Below are 23,229 nucleotides of genomic sequence, written 5' to 3' on the forward strand. Positions count from 1 at the left end.
ACTTAGGGGAGCCTCGGTTGTGTGATCCAGAAATTCTCAGAACTCCTCTTATATCTACACTTTGATTCTATTACAGTTTGATTTTATTTTTCCTCTCTGTGATTTGACAATGCTTGCGTCTGCTACTGCTTTTTGGCTACAAATTATAAACAATATGACATTATTAAAATTATTAAAAAGAAGAAGAGGAGGTAGAATAAGTGTTCATATTCTGACTAGGAGGGGAGAATTTGAAGTGGAGACTCACTGAAGTATCTTGAAAGGAAATATTCAGTTTTCTCATTCAGCTAGCATAAGCTGAGAAATGGGCCTGTTTACCTCCCCCTTCTCAAAATGACAGCCTTTTAAATTCAAACATTTGCTGTCTTCACGCTGACCACCACGCATGAATAGTGACTGCCAGAACAAGCTCTCTGCACTGTGCATAAAATTGGGTCAACAGATTTGTTTCCATAGGCAGAAATGTGTGCAATGCTCGTACACATAATGGCATCCGTACTGAATTGGAGGCCACAGTCAAGGGATGCTAGCATTGAAGGTGAAGAAGAAAACTGACCTCCTGGACGTGGGATGAGTTCAACAGCAAAGCTGGAGGCATCAAAATAGGGTTTTAAATAGCATGCACGCATGTGACTTTTAATATGGAGCTCCTTCCCTTGCTTATGCATCAGGGAGCATGAGTGGAAAGCCAGAATGAGTTTCTGTTAAATGCACTGATTTTTTATGACAAAATTACAACACTCTCCACCCTCAAAAGGGGCAGAGAAGAAGACACAGTCTGGGAGACCCCAGAGTAAAACAGTCTGGACTACCAAAATACTAAACACAGTGTCTGCAAAAGATATATTAACTGTTCAACAGAAGAAGGAAAAAAAAGTTACCTACTAACTTCTCTGGAGAGTGCTAATATCAAAAGTTGCAAAGGGGAATGGGGAGATGGGGAAATTGTGAGTAAATCTGTTTCATCTCTGATACTGCCCTGTTTTTATCTCTGTGTTTAACCAGCATTTGTTGATGCAAACCAGCTACTCTATCTTGTTTGAATCCTTCTCAAGGGGAAAAAAAATCATTCGCAGGATCTGAAAGGTCAGTATTTGCAGAATGTGTCTTTTAGAGATAAAAGTACTTATTAATTGATTTTCAATATTTCTATCCTGCCTTCCTATAAAAAAAGAATATTCAAGGTGTCTGCTGCAATCTGGATTTTAAAGGATTTTATATGGGCTAACCTAGGGGAAGAATGAAGGAAAGGTTTACCAAACCGCAAATATCACTAATGGTTAGGGGGTTTTGTTTTGTTTTTTTGTTTTGTATTGTTCAACAAAACTATCCAGAAAGTAGAAGAAATAGGAGTGTGGGTAGAGCAAGAAAATGAGCAAAGCCATCCAGGGTCACTAGAAACCTGGTCACTATGGGGTGTAGTGGTTAGTGCCAGACTAGGAACTGAGAGACTGGAGTTCAAATCTCCACTCAGCCATGAAACTCAATGGGTGACTTTGGGCCAGTTACAGCCTCTCAGCCTAACCTATACCTCACAGGGATTAAATAAGGAGGGGAAGAACCATGTTTGCCACCTTGAGCTCCTTGGAGAAATAGTGAAATATAAATGAAACAAACAAACAAACAAACAAACAAACATGGCAGCCAGACCCCAAAAGCATAAAGCAAAATCCGCCCACCTCACACTTCTGTGGCAATGTTTCCTTGGCCCTCTGCAATGAATCTAATCATCCCAACCTCCAGTCTGATTCCTGCTGATGAGTCTGGGGTCTGAAGTCACCTGGCATGAATATTAACCACTCCTGTGCAAATGTGTGACTCACAACGCAGAGCATGGCCCTCCATTTATGGGTTTTGTGCTTAACAATCTATTGGACAAGTAACAAAACCTAGAAATTGATTGGGCCTTCTGTGCGCTGCCAAATATAGCTGGCCACAAGGCATAACCTCAATTAAAAACTCAGGAGTCTTACACAATATGTCCCAAATGAACAATTCCAAAGGATGATGTTGCATTGATTGAACAGGTGGTGCAGTGTAACTTACAGAAGCTACCCTTTGGGGTTACCAGTGATGTTCCAGACCCCAGGTAAAACTGTACCCAGCTTAGCTGGGCAGATATTGTCAATCTCCACATGAATGGAGGGAACAAACAACTAACAAAGCGAATCCTGCTGGGCAGGCGTGGAAGGAAAAAGCTAAATGCATGACTCATTCAATTCAGGCAAGTCCATACAGCAACACATTGCTTTTTTTGGTTGGAGCTTTCGCAATAGCATAAAAAAACCTGGGCTGATTCCAAGCCCCCTGAAACTGCAAGCTTTGTTGAAGCCTGATCTGTTTATTTATTTGTGTGTTGTTTTAAAGCAAACAAACTGGTGATTTCATAACCATGAAGTCCACCCAAACAGCCGGGAGTAAAAGCAGCAATACCTGGATCCATTCTTTTCTTTCAGATCTTATTGCTGGTCTTAGCTCTTTCAAGGAAAGGTGTGATAAAAATGCAGTTGGGGTTCAATGGCTGACTTCGGCGTAAATTACCGTATTTTTTGCTCTATAAGACTCACTTTTTCCCTCCTAAAAATTAAGGGAAAATGTGTGTGCGTCTTATGGAGCGAATGCAGGCTGCGCAGCTATCCCAGAAGCCAGAACAGCAAGAGGGATTGCTGCTTTCACTGCGCAGCAATCCCTCTTGCTGTTCTGGCTTCTGAGATTCAGAATATTTTTTTTCCTGTTTTCCTCCTCCAAAAACTAGGTGCGTCTTGTGGTCTGGTGCGTCTTATAGAGCGAAAAATACGGTAACTCACAAGCAAAAACCAACCAGCTCAGATTTCATTCCTTTCACCCAACAACTACAGGTGACACAATGCAACCACATTCTATACCGCAATTACAGTCTACACTACACTTTCGCTAGCACTGTGGGTGGGTGACTTTGATAACGATATCCTGTGCCAAGTTGGCTACTTGGGCAAAATGGGAGCTATGGATAACAAAAGGAACACACATACAAACTGATTTCCTAAAGCAAGGGTGGGGAAATCTGTGACTCTCCATATTTTGACTCTCAACAGCCTTCACCACTGACAAGGGTGGCAGGGGCTGATCAAAGTTGGGGCTGATCAGAGTTCTAATCCAACAACATCTGGAGAGGGGCATCATGTTGGTTACTACTTAGGTACAGGCAGCGACCGATTTGTGTGGGGCTTGTGTTCTGAGGCACTGCACACTTATGTGAAATCGCATATAATCAGAACACCCATTGAGAAAGCCTGCAAACACCCTGTTTCCCCCCTTTTTGTGATGTTTTCAGGTCACTTCCGGGTTTGACATGATGCGCGCATGCATGGTCACAGACATATCAAATGCGCCTAAATCTGTCGCTGCCTGTATGCTGCTACCTTTCTCATTTTCAGCCTACGTTTATTCAGCATGTCACTATTTGTTCATGTACCCATATCAATCTAATACAAAGCAAAAATATATTTCTGCATGGTTCAGATAATGCAGGGAGGAGGAACTTTTTCCAGCCCTACGGCCGCATTCGCTTTCAGGCAACCTTTTGGGGGCCACGTGCCAGTGGTGAGCAAGGCTAGAGGCAAAGGCAGGTGGAACAATGAATGAGAATTGGTACCTTTGAGCAGTAGGCTGCTTCCTCTACACACCTTTCTCTATCCTCCACCCAAGAAGCAATCAAGAAGCATTACCAGAGTCCAAGGACACATTCCAGCCAGGCAAATATCACTCTCGGAGGGCACAAGCAGGGCTGGTAAGGAATGTGGCTCTGAGGGCCAGGCAGAGATATCTGGAGGGCCACATTTCCCCCTCCACCCTAGGGCTGAGGTTCCTCACCTGCAGGCTAATGCCTCTTGGAACTGCACCCAATATGAGGACAGGTCCCTTTTCTGAGAAGAATGAAATGAATTGTTATTCCAGAGAAGATGCAAGCTCTTTGCTGCTCCTCAGACGGCAGATGCAACATCAACGGAATCTATTCCTTCTGGCGCTATATGAGGGGTGGTCAAATTTAGACCATAAAGCAGAGTGCGCCCTTTGGGTTAATCAAGCTGCAGGCTCACCAAGATGATTACAGTGCAATTTTAATGGATTGTAACCATTTCATGGTAGGGTGCTTTTGATTGTTAGAAGGTTGAATAACACAGCAAGAAATCATCAAACCTCTAGAATGATGATGTTTCGTCTTGAGGAGGAAATAGAGCAAGCTGTGTCGAAACGGAGCACAAATAGGTAGTCTCTCTGATAGATAATTTGTGGCAGGCACGGGCTTCCTATTACTACTCCCTTGACGGATGTGCCAGCCCAAAGTCACAAACAATTAGAATTCTGAGGAAGGTAATAAAGATGTGACCTCTGCGTGTGGGGAGACACCTCTATTAACAAAGGGGAACGCTATCATTATCATTTGAAACCCAAGAGCAAGGTCTCTAACCTCTCTGCTGGGCTGTCAGGCTCAATAAATCGGATGAGAGGTGGAGAAGAGAGAGTTTCAGTAGCAAAGATCCCTCCCTGCAGCTGCAGTCCAAAGCCATTCAAGGGGTCTCCTCTTAGAATCACCTCTGTTGTTTCCGTATGAACAATCTGCCCTCCAGGTCCCACAGTGCTAGAGGCCAATGACACTGAAAGGAGAGAGACAGGATCAAGGTAGCAATACGCTCTTTTCGGAACATCTGCAATTTGTGCTCTGTTTTTACTACAAACAACACCTCCCCTCCTCCATTTTGAAGTACAGTGGTACCTCGGGTTACATACGCTTCAGGTTACATACACTTCCGGTTACAGACTCCACTAACCCAGAAATAGTACCTCGGGTTAAGAACTTTGCTTCAGAATGAGAATAGAAATCTCGCAGCAGTGGAACGGTGGCAGCAGGAGGCCCCATTAGCTAAAGTGGTGCTTCAGGTTAAGAACAGTTTCAGGTTGAGAACGGACCTCCAGAACGAATTAAGTACGTAACCAGAGGTACCACTGTACATTATTTGCTACCGGAGCACTAGGCTTCTGCAGTCCCCAAATGATGGACCTAGGTTTTATATCTATCATGACAAAAACTATTCCTCACTGAACAACCCAGAAGCTTGCACCCATTGGAAATTTGCCACCGGAACCCAGTTTCTTAACTGTTTGGTCAAACCCCTTTCAATCCTAGTCTGGGGTGCAGAGAAAGTCTGTAGAGGGCAACATCATATTACCATGTGGCCCAGAGAGACGAAATATGCAGCTAAGGCAGGTTTTGAGCTCAAAGAGAGATGCACACAGAACATATAAGAAGTGCTGTGGTTACAACATCCTCCTCGACTAGCTGCAGTAGGAAAGATCAGCTCAAAGAGGGAAGGGAAACCTGAAGAGAGGAAAACTAACATCAGATAAACTGTTTACCATACCGATGAACTGATGAATGGCTTTGGGATCGTTCCCAACTGCACATTCACTAGGCTGAAGACTGTGGTTGAGGAGGGCCGACAGAAACACATGTTCAGCTCTACTGCGCATGTAATGGAGTGTGTGAACTAAGTAACGCAGTCAGTAGGCCTGGGCTTGATATGCATGCCCCGTGATGGAGGAGGAAATAGTGCTCAACAATTTGGAAACACCAAAATCCAGATACACCCTCTTTAAAAGGTGAAAGGACAAAAAAGATCTCAATACTAACTCTGAGCACCTTCCAGTCATTAAAAAATATGTCTCTAACTCTCCCACACATGGCTTCTGGGAACCACTGAGGCAAGGGGCGGGAACTTCAAGTTTCTAGCAATTTCTGAGGGGGATTTGAAAGCTCCACAGGGAACTCAAGGGACCCCCAACAGAAAAATTGGAGGAATTGAAAGGACATGCATTCGCCTTTTGTTATTTACTTTTTAAAAAAGAGAGAGCAGAGAACTGCAACAGTAGTTTAAGTAATGAATACTTTAATTCCAAGTAACCCCGAGCAGAGCAGGCCTACCTACCTACCCACCCCCCATTAGTCAACTGCCTGTGACCCTTACATGAGCTTTTGTGCTCCTTCTTCCTTTGTCTTCTCCTCAACATGGTGGCCCGTGGGCTCATGGGATGGTTGCTTCGAGGTAGAGTATTAGAATTCTGGCAGGCAAACGCCGACGTGTTCATCGTGGGAGATGCAAAGCTGGCAGCTACAAGAGCTGGATAGAAACACAGGCTTAGTGTCAGAAATCAGCTTTTCTTGCCATCATTGTTGGCCCCAACCTTTATCTTACACGTGCCTATTTGTGTACAACGCACATGCCTGAACATATACCAAAAATGTGTAGCTTACTAGTAATTATTTTCCCCTCCCCAAAACACATTAAAAAAATAGTTATGTTAAAACTTCACCCCACCCCTCCGCAGGATGCCAGCGTATTTTGCCGGCCTACAAAACTGCTAAACCTGCCAAATTCCACATTGCTGAAGGAGTTTCTCTGGAGCTTTCAATGTAGGGACTCCCCCACTCCTCACTCACATTCTTTTAGAAAGAATTAAGTGGAAGATTGCATCTCTACACCACATGGTTCACTGTGCTTTCATACGGAGCACAGAAGGGGTCCTGGCTGAAGACCTAATCTCCTTTCAGTGGACAAGACAGGTAAAAGTAGAAGAGAGACAGATGACCATGAATACCAAGCGTGTGCTAGGGTAGAGTCAGGAGAAGTTGACGGAAGACTAGGCAACTTCCATAATAGCTTTGTTTGAAGACATGGGTCTACTGGATGGAACAGGAGAAGTATGAGATGTCTTGACAAATGGAGAGGGGGCAAGGCTTGTCCACAGGAGCAAGAAATGTGGCAGATTCAGTGCTGCTTGCAGAGAATGCAAAATTGTGGCTGGGCAGATCAACAGAGAAGAGAAAATCAAGAGAGTGTTACATTTGCAGTAATCCTGGCTTGATGTCTGGTTCCAGGTGGGTGTCTTGCAATGCCCTGGATGGTGAGTGTGGCAATAGCTGACGCAGGGATCCCAGCAATGGTGGTGGTCGCTCTTCTGCACTTTGACTTTGTCCAGCATGATGCAGGAAATATGACAAAAAAAGGAAAAAGGACAGTGTAATTATACATGGCATGCAAAGCGAATTTGTGGTTGTCAGCTTGCCAGCTGCATGCATTGCTGCACTTAGCAGAAAAACACTCCCGGCAGCCAGCCATAAATTCCTTTCTTTATTTTCTTCTGACAAGATTACATGCAGAATAAACAAAGCGACCCGTCTCTCATGACGCGTTGCTCTAACTACTTTCTCTTTTCCCTCTCCCTCGAGACCAACAGTTTTCCCCTGTGACGTGGATCCCCCTCTCTCTGAAGCACCCCTTCCTCCCGAGACTCACTATCTTCTTCTCTGTCTTCTGAGGAGGACTCAGTACTGAGCAGTGGAGATCGTTCCCTGTATCCTCTAATTCTTTCCTCCCTCGCTGCTTGCAGTTCCCTGACAGTGGTTATCCCACTATTGAAAAAAAAAGTCAAGAAGACTATGGACAGGTGGTTCTATCAGGACAGAGTCTTTGTCTGTTTGGGGGACTAAAGTACATGCTATTAAAAGCCTCACTCCCCCCCCCCCCCAGCCACACAGCTTCAAAGATCCTGGTAGAGGTTACAGCAGTCTACAGACTGCACAAGTTCTGTTTGTGACTTTCAGCCTAGAGCACAGGGCCCCTTGCAGGGCTAACCAGATTCAGCATAGATTTACCAGTCCACATGACTTTCTTTCCTCAGGGAAAGACTTAACCATCCCCTCTGCTATATTTCTGCTGCTCATCTGTGGGCATGTGAACTTGTCGCTGGGGATAGCATTTGTGGGAGAATCATTGCTTTAATTATCAGGAGGTTATACAGTTAAGAGATCCTCTGCAAACCAAGAAGCAAGAAGTCACTGCTGACTCAAAATGGAAATCACAAGGTCACATGCATGCATGACTCATGATGCTGCCTTTACTGCATTAGACCCTTGGCTCTCATAGTATCTACTGTACTATCAGTATCATCTAACCCAGAGTTTTCCAAACTTGGGTCTCCAGCTATTTTTGGACTACAATTCCCATCATCCTTGACCATGGGTCCTGCTAGCTAGGGATGATGGGAGTTGTAGCCCAACTCATCAATATATTTCTAGGGAGGGGTCCTTTCTAATTCTGCTACCTGACCGGAAGGCCCAGGTTCAGCTCCTGGCATCTCTAGGTGCAGCTGGGAAGCACTTCTTTCTGAAACCTTGGAGAGATGCTACCAGTCAGTGGGGACAAAACAGACCAATGATCTGACTACGTATAGGGTAGCTTCCTATGTTCCTTTTAAGTGAGGGAGCTAGGAATAAGATCTTCTGCATTTAGGACATGTGCTCCACCCCTGAGCCACACAAGGTGCTGAATACCGTTCTCTTGCTTATCAGCTAAGGCCTGAAACAGCAACTCTGGCTCGTTGGCCATTGAAGAAATCTTTACCATGCCTGAATTTAAAAGATATCATTCATGGCAACAGACATTATTTGCCCATGTTAAAGATCCCCGCCCCATTACTTTTAAAACTAGCAAAGAAGAGCACGTGAATGCTCTCTCAACACACACATGGAACAGAGTGTTCTTCAACATCATTTCACTGAAAAATAAAAATCCTTCAGGTTATTCTCTTTTTGCTGATTTCATAGTGAATGCAGCTGCCTGTGTGTCTTGGTGTAACCAGAAACAAGAGCTTAAAGACATTTGCAAACACCTGACTCAAGGCAATTATATTTCTATAAATTGGCCACAGAAGCTTAGCATCCACTGGAGAGTGGACGAAGGGAAAATAGACTGCTGATGTTTAGAGTCCATGCAGGGAAATGGCTTTTTAGGTCAGAGGCATGTAGCGGAGTCACTTGTCGTGGGGGTGCTATTCCTCCAAAATACTCCATGCCCTCCATGCGCTGCCAGCATTTAAGCTGCCTCTGAAAGTTCAATTTGTAGAGCCGAGTATCTCATCCGTGAAGGATGGTTATCAGACTGTGCAAGGTTATAAGAACTGGAGTTTAACCATAGCTAAGAGAGATTGCTCACTGCAATATCAGCTGAAAAGCAGGACTTGTGGAAATTTATTCCTAAATCGCTGAGAATTTTGCCAGAGAAACTATAGTCATTTTTACTAAGCCATACTTCTAAATAACTTCTGTAATAATGTTCCCAGCTGACTGCAAGCACCTGCACATATAAACTGACAAACCAATACTTCTGAAGTATGCCACTAGCACACAAAGAAGTGGTATTGTCAAGAGGAATGGGAAAGTGTGAACTTTCACCTTGGACACAACACCCAAATGCCAGGATTTCCATAGGTCAGGGATAGGGAACCTGTGGCCTTCCAGATGTTTCTGGCCTTCCAACTTCCATCAGACCCAGCCATAATGGCCAATGGTGTGGGATGATGAAAGTTAAGAACATAAGAAGAGCCAATGGCATCCTGCTCTTACAGTGGCCAACCAGAAGCCAGTGGATAGGCCAATCAGAGAGGGTGGGGCAGGCAGGAGGGGCCATTTAGCCCAGGGTCTCCAACTCAAATGGGGTTCAATTTTGGACACTTGGCATTTTGTTATTTTCCCCGCAAATTGTTTTTATGCACATAGAAATTGTTTTTATGCACATAGAACTGAACTGAGACACGCCCTCTCATCTCGAAAAGCATTTGTTTAATAATAATAATAATAATAATAATAATAATAATACATAAACAACTAGGTTTCACTCTATTTTTGGTGCCTTATGCTTTTGGGTGTTGTTTTTATTAGTGTTAGTCCTGTCAAGGATTTTTTGGTCCTGATTCCAAAGTCCTTTTTAGCATGCAGGGGGCACACACTTTGACCAAGGGCCTAGCTCTCACTTAAATAAATATAAATCTAGATTTACATACCGTATTTTTCGCCCTATAGGATGCACTTTTTCCCCCTCCAAAAATGAAGGGGAAATGTGTGTGCGTCCTATGGGGTGAATGCAGGCTTCTTGGCTTCAGCGATAGCAACGCGAAGCCTAGGAAGCCTGCACTCTGGAGGCTTCGCATTGCTTTCGCTGAAGCCAGAAGAGTCTGCTCTTTGAGGCTGGCGGTGGGGGAAAGCAGCGCTTCCCCCCATCACCAGCCCCAGAGGATCAGGGGGCAGCGGGAAGGCGCGTGACGCCTTCCCGCTACTCTCCGACCCGGCTTTGAGGCTGGCGGTGGGGGAAAGCAGCGCTTCCCCCCATCGCCAGCCCCACAAGCTGGGTTGAAAAGCCCGCAGGAGCCGCACACTCATTAAAGGGTGTGCAGCTTCTGCGGGCTTTTCTATGAGGTGGGGGAATTCCCTCACCTCATAGAAAAGCCCGCAGGAGCCGCACAGCCTTTAAAGAGCGCGCCGCTCTTGGGGGATTTTCCCCAAGGAGGGAGAAGGGACTGACTGGCCGAGGCCGTCCCTTCTCCCTCCTGTGGGCTTTTGCGGGAGATGGGGGAATTTCCCCCACCTCCCGCAAAACCGGCAGAAGCAGTGCGCTCTTTAAAAGGGCTGCACGGCTTCTCCTGGCTTTTCTGGGAGGTGGGGGGATTCCATCACCTCCCGCAGAAGCCCGCAGAAGCCGTGCGCTCTTTAAAGGGTGCGCGGCTTCTGCTGGCTTTTCTAGGAGGTGGGGGAATTCTGCCACCTCCCGCAAAAGCAGGAAGAAGGTCTGCGTACAGCCTGTGTGCTGCTCCCAGAGCCGTGGGTGGGTGGGGAATCATATTTTTTCCTTGATTTCCCCCCCCCCGAAAACTAGGTGCGCCCTATGGGCCGGTGCGCCCTATAGGGTGAAAAATATGGTACATTTTAGTTAACTAAATTTGCATGTGAATAAACACAATAGTTCTGAAGCAAAAGGCATAAATTATTTGTTTTTAGATGTTGCACAGGAAACATGGGGTAGGAGCATCTTAGAGAAAACATGATCTCCTGTATGTGAAATGGGGTGGGTGGGCAATCCTCCTTCTAAAATGATGGTTGCCACCCACACTTTCTTTAAGTAATTTTCAACAAGTTGCCTGCTGAATTAATCTAAGCATCTTTTCAGGGAAACTTTTTAAAAAGATATATGAATTAAGTGATTTATCATTTAAAGTTGTAGCCCTGGTTTAATTCATGATGCAGCTTCACCCATGATGGTAATGACATTCAGCAGGTACCTTCTGTGCCATCTTTAAATGTTTGCTGAAAAGAGGCAGGCAGTTAAGAGTACAGCCCCTACAATGGTTTATTAATATTTGTTTTTAATTTATTTTAGCTTTTAACTTGTTTTTAAATTTTTTATGACTGTATTGTTTGGCTTTATGTTTTTAAACCACTGTGATTTATCTTTATGATACAGTGTGTTATATAAATAAATATTTCACTGTATAAGAACACACAAGACCTAAACCTGTCTTTGGTTTAGCCATCAGCCTTGGCTAGAACTGTGTTTCTCTACTGAAAGGTCAATATTAGCACATCTCTCATTTTACATCTGCCAGATATATATTTACCTGCCTGTTTGACTAAATGAATATGAGTTTGTGAAAACTGTCTGTAAATAACAACTATTGTGTTGGATCCAGAGTCATTCATGCTTGTAGACAGATTAAATCTGGATCCAGCTGATTGGGTATGAATATTTTTTGGAAGATCCACGATCCAATGAAAGGTCAGGTTTCAATCACCTCTCACCTGCTTTTAGCATCCTTATCCAATTTTTTTATTTAGAAGATGTATAAAGTGCTTAAGAAAGAAAATCCCTAGGTAGTGTACAAATAAAACTGCCTATAAAACAGTTAAATCCATAAAAATGCACAATATAGTCTATTATGTTTCTATGGGATCACAATGCCAACCAAGGAACTCTCACAACCTAACAGATATTCTGCAAAGGCCAGACGGACACAGTTTGGCTATTACACGCCAGTTCCCAGAGGGAGCAGTGTTGTGTCATATCTTACAATCAATCTTGGCACACACCCGTGTCTGGAGGCTTGAGGGGGAGTCTACTCTGGTGTGCAGGTAGTATCTCCAGCTTGACGTTTTCTGACGTTGCAGCTAGCAGTTGGGTAGCCTCCAGCAAGGAGCAATGTTCAGTGCTGGTGCCATCAATGGAAAGAATGTGATCGCCAACATGCAAGGCCCCACATCTGCAGGAGAAGACACAGAGCAAAACAAACAGAGGAGTTCCCTGTGGTTGCCACTACAACAATTCACAACCTAACTGATTCACACAAACACACACGCCTCACCCAAGTCCTGTTTACCATTGCGTGAAACCTGCTTCCTGCAATGTTCTCTGTTGGGATTTAGCTGAAGTCAAAATTTAGAATGCCAGGGGTCCAGCCTTGGATCCATCTGGTTGGACAGACATGAAAGCACAGAGATTTCATCCAAAAGGCTATCAAGATGGCTTGGCTGCGAAATGAAGTTACCCTTCACTATGAACTGAAGCGAAAACATTCATGTGTCAAACAGAGTCTGAGAATTATCTTTAAGTATCCAAGGGTCTTTTCCAGGCAATAAATATCCTAAACTTTCTCCTCATTTGCTTTTATTCTTTGCCATTTGGCACTTTAAAAAAGAGTTTGAGTGATCAGGGCAGACAAGTTCCGCATAGGAGATAGGGACTTTTACAGCCTTTCAGAAGGAAGGTTTTGGAAAACAAAATGTTTGTGAAATGACACACGCTGGTACTAGATAGTGTTTAACATTTTGTTGCCTAAAAGGGATATAGAGGAGCACTCCCAGGCTGCGGGGGTTGTATACTCACACAACCACATTTCAATTAGCATTCAAAATAGCAAAAGGGGTGGTAGCTGGGGAAATGGTATTTCTCACCAAAAAGTTGGAGGAAAGGTAAAGAAGCGTGAAGCACTGGGGAAACAAATTATTCCCCCACTAAAATATTTTGAGACAAGACCTCTGAAACATGAACAACAAATGATGAGTTTCTTTATGGGACACAAAACAAAAACACACCTGTAAAGGGCCAAATAAAGTGTACAAGAAGACATACTGAATGGGAGCTCAGTCTTTGCCGGAAAACCACTGTTCCATGCATCAACTGGGATCTCAAACAGAAACTCCCAAATTAATTTTTTTAAGTTATGCTCATAGAGACACATTCACCGGGGCCTATTCAATCTCCTGAATAGGAATAAGTGCCTGGCGTGCTCTGGTCCATGGGGTCATGAAGAGTCGGACACGACTAAACGACTAAACAACAACAATTCATTCTCCAACAAACTGAATTTGGTTATCTTTAACAAGATGGTAAGGTGAATTCACTTGCAACAGCACTGTCACATGCTTCTGTTGGCGCTTGTGTCTTACAGTGCTGGCCTTATATCAATTTATAGAGCAGTAGCTGTGTCAGTCTGTTGCAGCAAAAAAGAAAGAGTGTTCTTTCAAGGTGGAACTGCTGAAAATCACTGCTATAGAAGGGGGAAAGAAGAAAGAGTACTTCCATGCTTCTATGGAGTGAAGTCAACTTCATGCTTCTGATTAAGGGCTATCCTGAGTTAAAGTGTGTATACACTCATGGGTTTGCGTTTTTTTTTTTTTGAGCAAGTGGGAGTGTCAACAATGAGGTCAGACAGTGCTTTTTTCTGGGGGGGACGACGCAGGGGTACACATTGTTGTTTAGTCGTTTAGTCGTGTCCAACTCTTCGTGACCCCATGGACCAGAGCACGCATACCCCTAAACATTTTGTGAATCTTAAGTTTGGCCTCATTGAGGGGCAGTATTTCAATATGAGTAGGAAAATGAGAGTATATCTAAACTTTTTTTTAAAAAAAGCACTGAGGTCAGAGGAAAATGAAAGGCAGGGGGTGTTTGCCTTTACGGTACCAAAAGACTCTTTATTCTTTTTGACTTCTGTCAGTGGTTTGCAAATATTCAGTCTTGAAATGACAATTTTCCACAATAACTTGCCTGCTAAGAAACACAATATACACTAGGGGCATATACACAGGATATTCGCCTGGGTCTGCTGGGCCTTGCCATTGTCCTATGTTACCTGAGTAAGCATTCTAGACAGCTGGTCTTCAACTGATGGGTTGGGAGCCACTACCAAGTTGCAGCCTAACCTCAGGTACACTGTCCACCACACAAATATCTGGCTTAAAAAAACATGAGGTGGGTCCCCAAGGACTTGTTTAGGCTAAAAGGTGAGTCCCAAAACTGAAAGGGTCGAAAACTAGTGCCCTAAAACACACCCCTGTGTCTGCACATAGCGTTAGAAAATTGGTACTCTGGTCTTTCAGAGAAACCTGCCTACCATTATTCATCCCATCCAGAAATCCACAGTTCGCCAGGACACAGTTTGGAAACCCTGCCCCTATGCTGTTGAGCACCCCAACTCCATTGAATATACTGGATATTCCTTATTCATGGCACATATTCCTTATATTGATGCATTTTTCAAATACCACCCTACCCCCCCCCCACTCCGCTGCCCCATTATTTTCAAGAGATGGAAAGATTTAAAGTATGATGAAAGGGGAAACAAAGTAGAGATGGGAGAAGACCCAGCAGAGTTTGGCTTCGTACCTGTCTACCACACTGGCTGGCTTGATCTTGTCAATGACTATGACCTGCTTATTCCGATGGGTGTTTGTTGCTAGTGTGATTCCTAGTGCGGAGCCGGGAGTCTTTGCAATTTCCACTAGCAAAGGACCTGAAGCATTGGCTACTGTATCTATAAAACAAACAAACAAACAAAAACATTTAAAGTTGCTTCTGCTCAAGTCGTCCCAACGAGGACACTGGCCAGGCTACAAAGTGCGTGCTGTTGTGTTCATGCTTTGCTCAAACACATATGGACACTCAGGGCACATCAATATCCCCAACTTTATTCAGAAGTTTCTGTTGCCAAACCTTTATACATCTATGCCACCCTTGAAAATTCAAAAGGAAGGGGTACCTCCGGTGCTGTTTCACACGATATGGCAAATGTGCTTGCAGTGTCCCCCTCCACCCCTCCATCTTTGCCGTCGTCCTTTCCTGACGGCTTGAGGTCAACAGTGAAAAGACAATGTCTGCTGAGAATGGGATAGAGCAGTGCAGAGAGGCTTAAGGTAACAGGGAGCAGAAACCAGAAGCTGAACAAACTGCAGGGGAGCTGCTGTAGAACAGCTGGAGCAAGCAGGGTTCAGGGCCAAGGGATTAGCCAGATGCTAGGACCATGGATAGCTCCAGGACAGATCAACTGCTAGAGTTAAACTGAGCCTTTATTATTCTGGTGTACTGCTCAGAAGTCTGAACCAAGTCTTGTCCCTCCTTGGTAGATTTTTTGCTTCTTTTTTAATTATTTTTTTAAAAAGACACGTGAGGTTTGGGGAGTCATGCTCTGGCCCTGAATCCAGCATTTCTTTGGCACCCTGTTGCTTCCAGGCATCTCAGACAAGGAGGACTGAGGTGAACATGGCACCCTCGAGAGTTGGTGGGGTTGTTCCTCAGTAGTCTGGACTGCTTGTCCACACATCTTTGTAAGAAAGACTTACAGACTGGACTGCAGGTTCACCAAGGCTACAGGGATTTCCCAACAGCATTTCTTCCATGTTGCTATCTAGATGTGTACTGGGAGCCAGATATAACATCCACTAGGGTGTGCAAACAGCTTTGCATGGGGGACGAATTACAAGGTCAAGTGGGGTGCTTTCTCACATCCCCAAGTCAAAGTGTGATGTCAATCTCCCCCCATCAGTTCATGGCCCCCCAAAGCCTCATGTCACTTTGTTTCTATGTTTTTCTGTCTCTTATAGCTCCAAGTTTTCCTATAGTTCTTTATTTCTCTTTTTCACTACTTCACCTATTATGCAAGTAGAAACAAGAACATCTAATATTCATTCAGATCACATTCCTAAATGAAGGCTATAGGAAAACATATTTTTAAAGCCTCACATTATGAGATTAAGTATTGAGACTGAAGCTGTATATACAAACATAATTCTCTTCTCTTTGTAAATTGTAATCTTGGCATTTCCTGTTTAGATTGGTTTCAAATGATCTAATTAAGTATTACTTAAGCTAAAGCTGAACAGCTAGAAAGATAGCATCAGACTAAGCTCTGCAAGACTTTAGATCTGAGCTTTCCAGCTGCTCAAATTTAGTAAAGTTAGCTTACACTGGCATGCAAATGAGCTTCAAAGTTTGCAGAAAGTGATTGTTGCTTTGACCTAGTAAGTGCAACTCAGCTCTTTGGCAATTAACTCTATTCCATGAGACAACAGATAGGAAAGGAAAACTTTCAGAATTCAAGAAAGTTCCAGCCTCTTTGGGCCAAGGGGCACATTTGCAAATCTTAAAAAAAACTATTGTGAGCAGAAAAAATGAAACTGTGATCCCCTTGTTCTGCAAAATTATTACCGTTCAATTTATGTGCTTGAAACTGTATGTCATTGCCAACCTTTTACCACCTTAGGTGGGAACTTATTCAATAAGTGCATGTTTAGAAATCAAAGGACAGATGACTTGGCACACATCAGTATCCAATACCTTTCAATAATACAGGAAATTGCTTTTTTTTTTAACATGAAGGTAGTTAGGGGGCAGATAAAGGAACACCCCCAAGACAGGAAATACCTATCAGCCTAGAAACATAAAACCTCTTCCCCTCAAGGCAGGAGAAACTCATCACAAAGCAGTAGTATTCATTAAAAAGATAAAAAATGAATGAATCACCACATAGCCTGCAATCAGGAAGTTCAGAGCACCTCAGATACACAGAGGCCAGCAAGTGCTATATTAACCTGTTCTGTCACTTCAAAGGAAAAGCTGATGGAATCAATTCAAGGAAATCCTGCAGTCCCTTCTTTGCTTCTTGATGAGTCAGAGCAAGGCTTTTCACTCCCACACCACCATGCCTATTTCCTTTCCATTCTGATAAAATGCTGGTATATACAGACTTTGTTCATCAAGGACAGCCGGTCCCTGTTTTTTGGTACCCCCCTCCCCAGATGCTTTGTGAAAATGCTTGCAGGGGGAGTTGCTAGCATTGCCCTTCCTCAGGGTCCAGCTGCTTCCCTTCATGGGTTATAAGAGTTAAACCTCACCTGAGTGACTCCTATCGTTAGGGCACATACCCATGTAAATGCATGCATAGGAAACCTCAGGCACCATGCAGTGCCCACAGCCTGGCATTTCGCCACACTGCAGCTCTGTTTGAACTGCTTTGACGACGACATATTGCCTGCCAACAATGTTTTGTAAGTTATTATTGTTTAACCGAAAGAGCAAACTATTCAATCGGGCGATTGTAGAGGAAATGAATACAGGAGACAGGAGAAGATACAGCACAGCTTTCGCCAGCCACTGCGCAGCAACGAGTATGAAGGAGTTCAGAAAGCAATCCTTGACATTGGAATTAGGGTGTTAAAAGTCTGTGCCCATTTGCAGGGTGTGCTGCACCTGTTAGATTCAGAGCTCCATCGGTCCCTACGTCCCAGCCAGGGATGGAGAACTTCATTCCACCACATTTCCTTCTAGGCACACGCCAGTTGTAGGCAGGGCCAGAGACAACATGGGCAGAGCAAAGAAGGAAAGCGTTACCTTTGCACAGTAGGCTTGTTTCTACTCACACTCGCACTCCCTGCTCTGTATCCTCCATCCAGGTGAGCAGGAGGCATTATCAGAGTTCAATGACATTTTCCAGTCAGGTTAAAATAGAACTCCAGGAGGGGGCAAAGCAGGACCAGTAAGGGGTGCAGCTTGGGGAGAATACAGAGGGCCAGATTAGAGATGCCTGAAGGGCCGCATTTGGCCCCCAGGCCTGAGGTCCTCCATCCCTGGGCTAATGCGTCTCAAAACTACATCCTACATCAGGGGTGGCCCACTCCCAAGAGACTGTGATCTACTCACAGAATTAAAAACTGGCAGTGATCTACCTCCTTTTCTGAGCTTTTTTTAAGGAAGGGAAGCCCCATTTTTTTAGGGGTGCAGGGGAAAGTTGTTGAACTTTTCTTAGGGAGAAGGAAACCCCCGGTTTTTGAGAATTCAAGCCTAAGATCAAGGGAGAAAGGGGAACAACCACTCACCAACAGATCGCTGGGGAAACAAACAACCTCGCCAAGTAAACCCCGTCTTCCGTTCTGCAGATCGTGCAACAATTAAGAGCTGGGTGAGGGGGTGGGGGTGAATTCTATTTTACCAACGCTAAGGAAAAGGACCCAGCGATGGACCGCGATCTACCAAAACCTCCCGGGGATCTACTAGTAGATTGCGATCGACCTGTTGGACATCCCTGTCCTACATGATAACAGGCGCCCTTTACTTTGTCTCATGTTCCAGGTTCCATGTCATATGGATCAGTGAGTACATATACAAAATATACAGAGCTCAGAGCATGGTAACTACTGCTCATTAGGCACAATTTTGCTGTGTACCTTACAAATATAGTTCAAAAGGAATAAGATGCATCTATGTTGCTTCTGCAATACAGATTCAGAGTTTATTACGGGGGCGGAGGGGAGGGGAAATGGCAGCCATGCAATTAAGGTGTTATTCATGACAACTACAGAGCTAAGCTAGCTTTTTAACAATTAGCAAAAAACAACAACCCTCATCCGTATATCAGAAAAGCATTGCATGGTCAGGCCTTACTGCCTCTTCTAGGGGCCTTCCCAGAATATTGTCTTGAGCAATAAAGGCACAGCTGGTGCTCGGCTGTTTTCAGGGGATCCAGGCAACTTCCCCACCACAACGTTGGCACTGCAGGAAAGCCACATTTTCTCATCACCCAAAACCTGCATATTTTTGGCTGTTGAGAACGTGGCATTCTCCCCCTGCCTCCAGCACTTCAATCACGGTTGTGAATGACACGGGGACATGTGTGCCATGGGCCCCTATTGTCTACGGTCTGCAATGCAGTAAAGTGCCATTGTGCTTATGTCCTGCTTGTAGGCTTTTCATAGGCATCTGGTTGGCCATTATGAAAACAGATTGGGGGATTAGGAAGGTCTTTAGACTGATCCAGGAGGGCTTGAATTAAGTTCTTCATGCTACCTCCCTCCCCTTTTGCATTGGTTCACTGTTTTGTGAATTTCCTTTGGCCTCCCTACCATTCTTTGAATGAATTTTGTAGTTCCCCACTCTGATGTTTCAGCACTTACTTCTGCTGTTTAATAATAATAAAAAATGCAAATATCAGCCCTGCAGGGGGGCTATAATCTCCTTCCAGACTGCAACCCTACTTAATTCACTGCAAGATCTTCCACCACTAGCACCCAACCCAAAGCATGACTGTAAACAAGGATGGAGGGGTTTTTATTGGTTGCCTGGAAAGGCCCCAAATTTACTTAAAATGCTGCAAGCTGTCTTGTTTAAAAGATGCCGGATAAATAAAAACAGCACCAATTCAAGTCTCATTTTAAAATTTCAGCTTGCACTGAAAAGCTAAGAGGGAACTAAAAAAAAGAGAAGTGTTAGCTCCAGGAGGAATATAGAAAGATATGCAACAAACCTAAAGGCGTCAGATGCTTTCATTTCCCCCAGCCAGAAGATCCAGACTGATTGGCAACGTTTGCGTTAGCAACATTGCCAAGAGCCAGGAGTATCAGACACCACATGCTGCTGACATCAGGTAAAGTGAACAGGCGGCTATTCTTCCTCTGGCTCTGACTCCCATGTGCAATGCTGAGCAGAGATCACCCATCCAAATGGGGGCAGAACTCACTGAGGGCAGAACCAGGTGCCATCGAGCTGCTGCTCTTCTCCATGTCTTTTTCTCCTGCTAACGTCTAGTATAGTTTAGGGAAAGGTCTATCGCTTAGAAGGGAGCAGATGCTTCCCATGCAGGAGGCCCAGAGTTCTATCTTTAGCATTTCTGGTTGATTCAGGACGGGAAAACACGTCTGCCTGAGACCTATGAGAGCTATTGACAGTCAGAGTAGAGGAACCAATCGCCAGATTCAGGCTACATTAATGCTGTTTACTTTCTGCCAGCTCCCCCAGCACAGCCTCACATAATCAGCCGTCAGCACCAGGGCAGTGTCGAGCACAAGGCAATGGCATCACACACTGTCTTGTATTAGGGGAGAGTTAAGAGTTAAGTCTGTATCAGTTTGCTTATTTGGGGTGAGGAAGGTGGAGCAATGGTCTTAGGGCAGGGACTTCAAGATCTACTGGCAGTGCATAAATCCATCAGTGCGGACAGGCCAGTGGGAAGTAACAGACTCTAAATAGACCCCATGAACTCTTAAATAGTGCATTCCAACACAGGAACACTGGAAGGAAGCAGGAGAAGCCACAGCCAAGCTACATCATATTAACATATTGTCCACGCAATTCTTACTGAAAAGCTTCAGCCAACTGTTTTCAGGCACAGTGGTCTGCTTAAATATGGCACTGTGAACGATCAAGAGCTTGACATCTCTTACTGCTGAGCTAAGGGCAGAGATGTACAGCTAACCCCCCCCCCAACTGTCCACCCCACCATAGCAGCAGCTTTTATAATTCATGTAGAAATAATCAATAAAAGGAAGCTAGCCCTGAAAGGGTAATAATATCTTGCACGATTGTATTGACTACACCGTAAGAATTGCAAAATGCTTTACAAGCAATGAATTTGGCCTCTCAGCACCATTAGGAAGGGTAGGGGTCTGCCTGCAAATTACAAACAGGAAAAGCAGCAGATGAACAGTTGCAGCAGAAACACACTAGGAGCGGCAAAGGAGGGTCAAAGGAAGATCAAACCACTCCGACAGAAATATACTTTGCCCCTAAAGGTCACCCAGCTTTCAACAAGAAGAAGAATGGGGAGCTGGGAAAAGAGATCTGTTTAATGTTTCTCCAATATCAATCATTTCCCCATGGCCTAATGATGGACTGCTGTGATGTAGTTTTGCACACGCACAACCCCACTCCCAAGCAAAGACTCTGAGAAGTGTATTTGGTGTGCCTTATTAAAGATGCTTAAAGATCTGAAGGAAGACACAACAAACAAGTGCATGTTTGGAATTGGCATGGAGAATGGAGGGCACACCGGTCCAGGTCCCTTATCTCTGGTCTTGGGCAACACCACTTGACATGAACCTTGTCACCTAGGTGAGATTCTCATTGCCAACTCAGCTTGAAGGTTAGCTGAGGGAGGGGTGTCCTGCTGTGTAGCATTCAGCAGGACTATTTCTGCAGGTCCCCAAAACAGACAGGGCATCCCCCTTAGCTGGACAAGCAGTTCAGACACCCCTCACATATATCCAATTCAGTCTCTGGAGATCTAATGTGAAAGCAATGAATCTCTGATTGTCTGCTGGTGTGTTAAAGGGCTCCTCTGAACTTCCCTTTGTGCTGCATCCTGTAGGCACAGTTTTGGGATTTGGAGTTCCATGCCCAAATGTTGGTTGTTTTTTGTTTCTTCTGGCACTTTCCCCAGGAAAACCTGCAGTTTACCGCCAAATCAAAGCAAACAATAGGAGGATATGCCTCCTATGCACAACTTGTTTATTATGTAAAATAAACTGGAATATTGCAAAAGCCACAAACCTCTAGTAATCTGCCTCCAGAGGAAACTGCACTGGGATAAACATTGTTCGCCGGACCTTCTTATCCTTCAGAGAAGCAGGGGTAGCATAGCAATATATTGCACCTAGGTAAAGGTAAAGGTACCCCTGACAGTTAGGTCCAGTCGCAGACAACTCTGGGGTTGCGCACTCATCTAGCTCTATAGGCCAAGGAAGCTGGTGTTTGTCTGCAGACAGTTTCCGGGTCATATGGCCAGCATAACTAAGCCGCTTCTGGCAAACCAGAGCAGCACATGGAAATGCCATTTACCTCCCCGCCAGAGCAGTACCTATTTATCTACTTGCACTCTGATGTGCTTTCGAACTGCTAGGTTGGCAGGAGCAGGGACCGAGGAACGGGAGCTCACCCCATCGTGGGGATTCGAACCACTGACCTTCCGATTGGCAAACCCTAGGCTCTGTGGTTTAGACCACAGTGCCACCCGCATCCCTATATTGCACATACATGCACTCAAAATGTTCCTCTTGCTGCTCACAAACACATCACTCTTCTTCTTTGGATTTGACACCGAAGTTCCCTTGGAAAGGATACTACAAGCTTCGGCATCCTTCATGTTTGATTCCGTCGCTCCACCAAACAACTTAAGGCAACAAGCTGCCATTCCTCCCCGTGCTTCTCTAAAGGCCAAGGTAGACATGACAGCGCTAAATCCTACTGCAATCATGTGGGAAGTGAGGTGGAGAGGAAGAGAGAACGCAGCCCACCTAAGGAAAAAGTAGGGGCGCCCAGCTGAGAGGAGATAAATCCTCCTTGGCTTTACTTCCCTAAAGCCCTTTCATCACTGCACACTTATAAATATTTATTGACATTTGTCTGCTACCCCAAAACATAAAGTTTCCTACTTTTCTCTCAGTCACCTCACTTCTTGTTTTGGAGATCCAGCTGAAGCTGACATTGATGTGGGGGTGGAGGGCTCAGATTTCTGTGGGAGGATTCAGATTTCCATGCCCCTTCTGCGCTTTAGACAGGATCATGTAATGCCCTCCATAACAGAGGGCATGTGAAGTACGGCGTGCACACCTTTTCATGGGGCAACAACATCCCTGCCCATCAATGCATCCTGGTGTGTACACAAACAGAAACGAATCTGACACCAATGAAGCTGTGCTGATGTGGAATAACTATGAAATGCACTGGGGGAGGGAGAAACAACATCACTGTGCTCTAAGGCAGTACAGTGGTACCTCAGGTTACATACGCTTCAGGTTACATACGCTTCAGGTTACAGACTCCGCTAACCCAGAAATAATGCTTCAGGTTAAGAACTTTGCTTCAGCATGAGAACAGAAATCGTGCTCCGGCGGCGTGGCAGCAGCAGGAGGCCCCATTAGCTAAAGTGGTGCTTCAGGTTAAGAACAGTTTCAGGTTAAGAACGGACCTCCGGAACGAATTAAGTACTTAACCCGAGGTACCACTGTAATGTGAACACGCCCCATTATTCCACCGCCACAAAACACTTTGGAGATCCTTGACAAATGGCAGCATTCTCCATTTGGGAAAATATCAACATGTAGCTTTCTCACTCAAGTATAGGAAGGATTACTTGGTTAGCTGAACATTTGTGTTCTTAGATCAAAGACACACTAGGAGCCGTCTCTCACTTTAATTCTCAAAGTAACGGCTGGGAAGCTTTTCATTCCACCTTTTAACATATGGATTAGGAGCTATCAGTTGAGTGACTGGTTTAAAACTAAGTACTTAATTTGTGTCCACTGAGGGGTGGACACAT

At 44.6% G+C, this 23,229-nt stretch overlaps 1 protein-coding gene across 15 annotated transcripts in view; it reads right to left on the reverse strand.

Annotated features, from left to right (window-relative positions):
- The window catches only part of GRIP2 (glutamate receptor interacting protein 2), a 389,440-nt gene that overhangs the window by 35,522 nt on the left and 330,689 nt on the right, over window positions 1–23,229 (reverse strand). For all 15 annotated transcript variants that reach the window (XM_080996901.1, XM_080996898.1, XM_080996895.1 and 12 more), the window contains 5 exons: window positions 14,532–14,679; window positions 11,957–12,126; window positions 6,882–7,007; window positions 6,006–6,158; window positions 4,451–4,637 (listed from right to left, as the gene is read on the reverse strand). In XM_080996901.1, coding sequence (XP_080853027.1) covers window positions 4,451–4,637; window positions 6,006–6,158; window positions 6,882–7,007; window positions 11,957–12,126; window positions 14,532–14,679 — 784 coding nt within the window. The remainder of the gene's footprint in view (window positions 1–4,450; window positions 4,638–6,005; window positions 6,159–6,881; window positions 7,008–11,956; window positions 12,127–14,531; window positions 14,680–23,229) is intronic.

The sequence above is a fragment of the Podarcis pityusensis genome (genome assembly GCF_964106645.2).
Source record: "Podarcis pityusensis genome assembly, chromosome: 2".
In the NCBI taxonomy this organism is placed as follows: Eukaryota; Metazoa; Chordata; class Lepidosauria; order Squamata; family Lacertidae; genus Podarcis; species Podarcis pityusensis.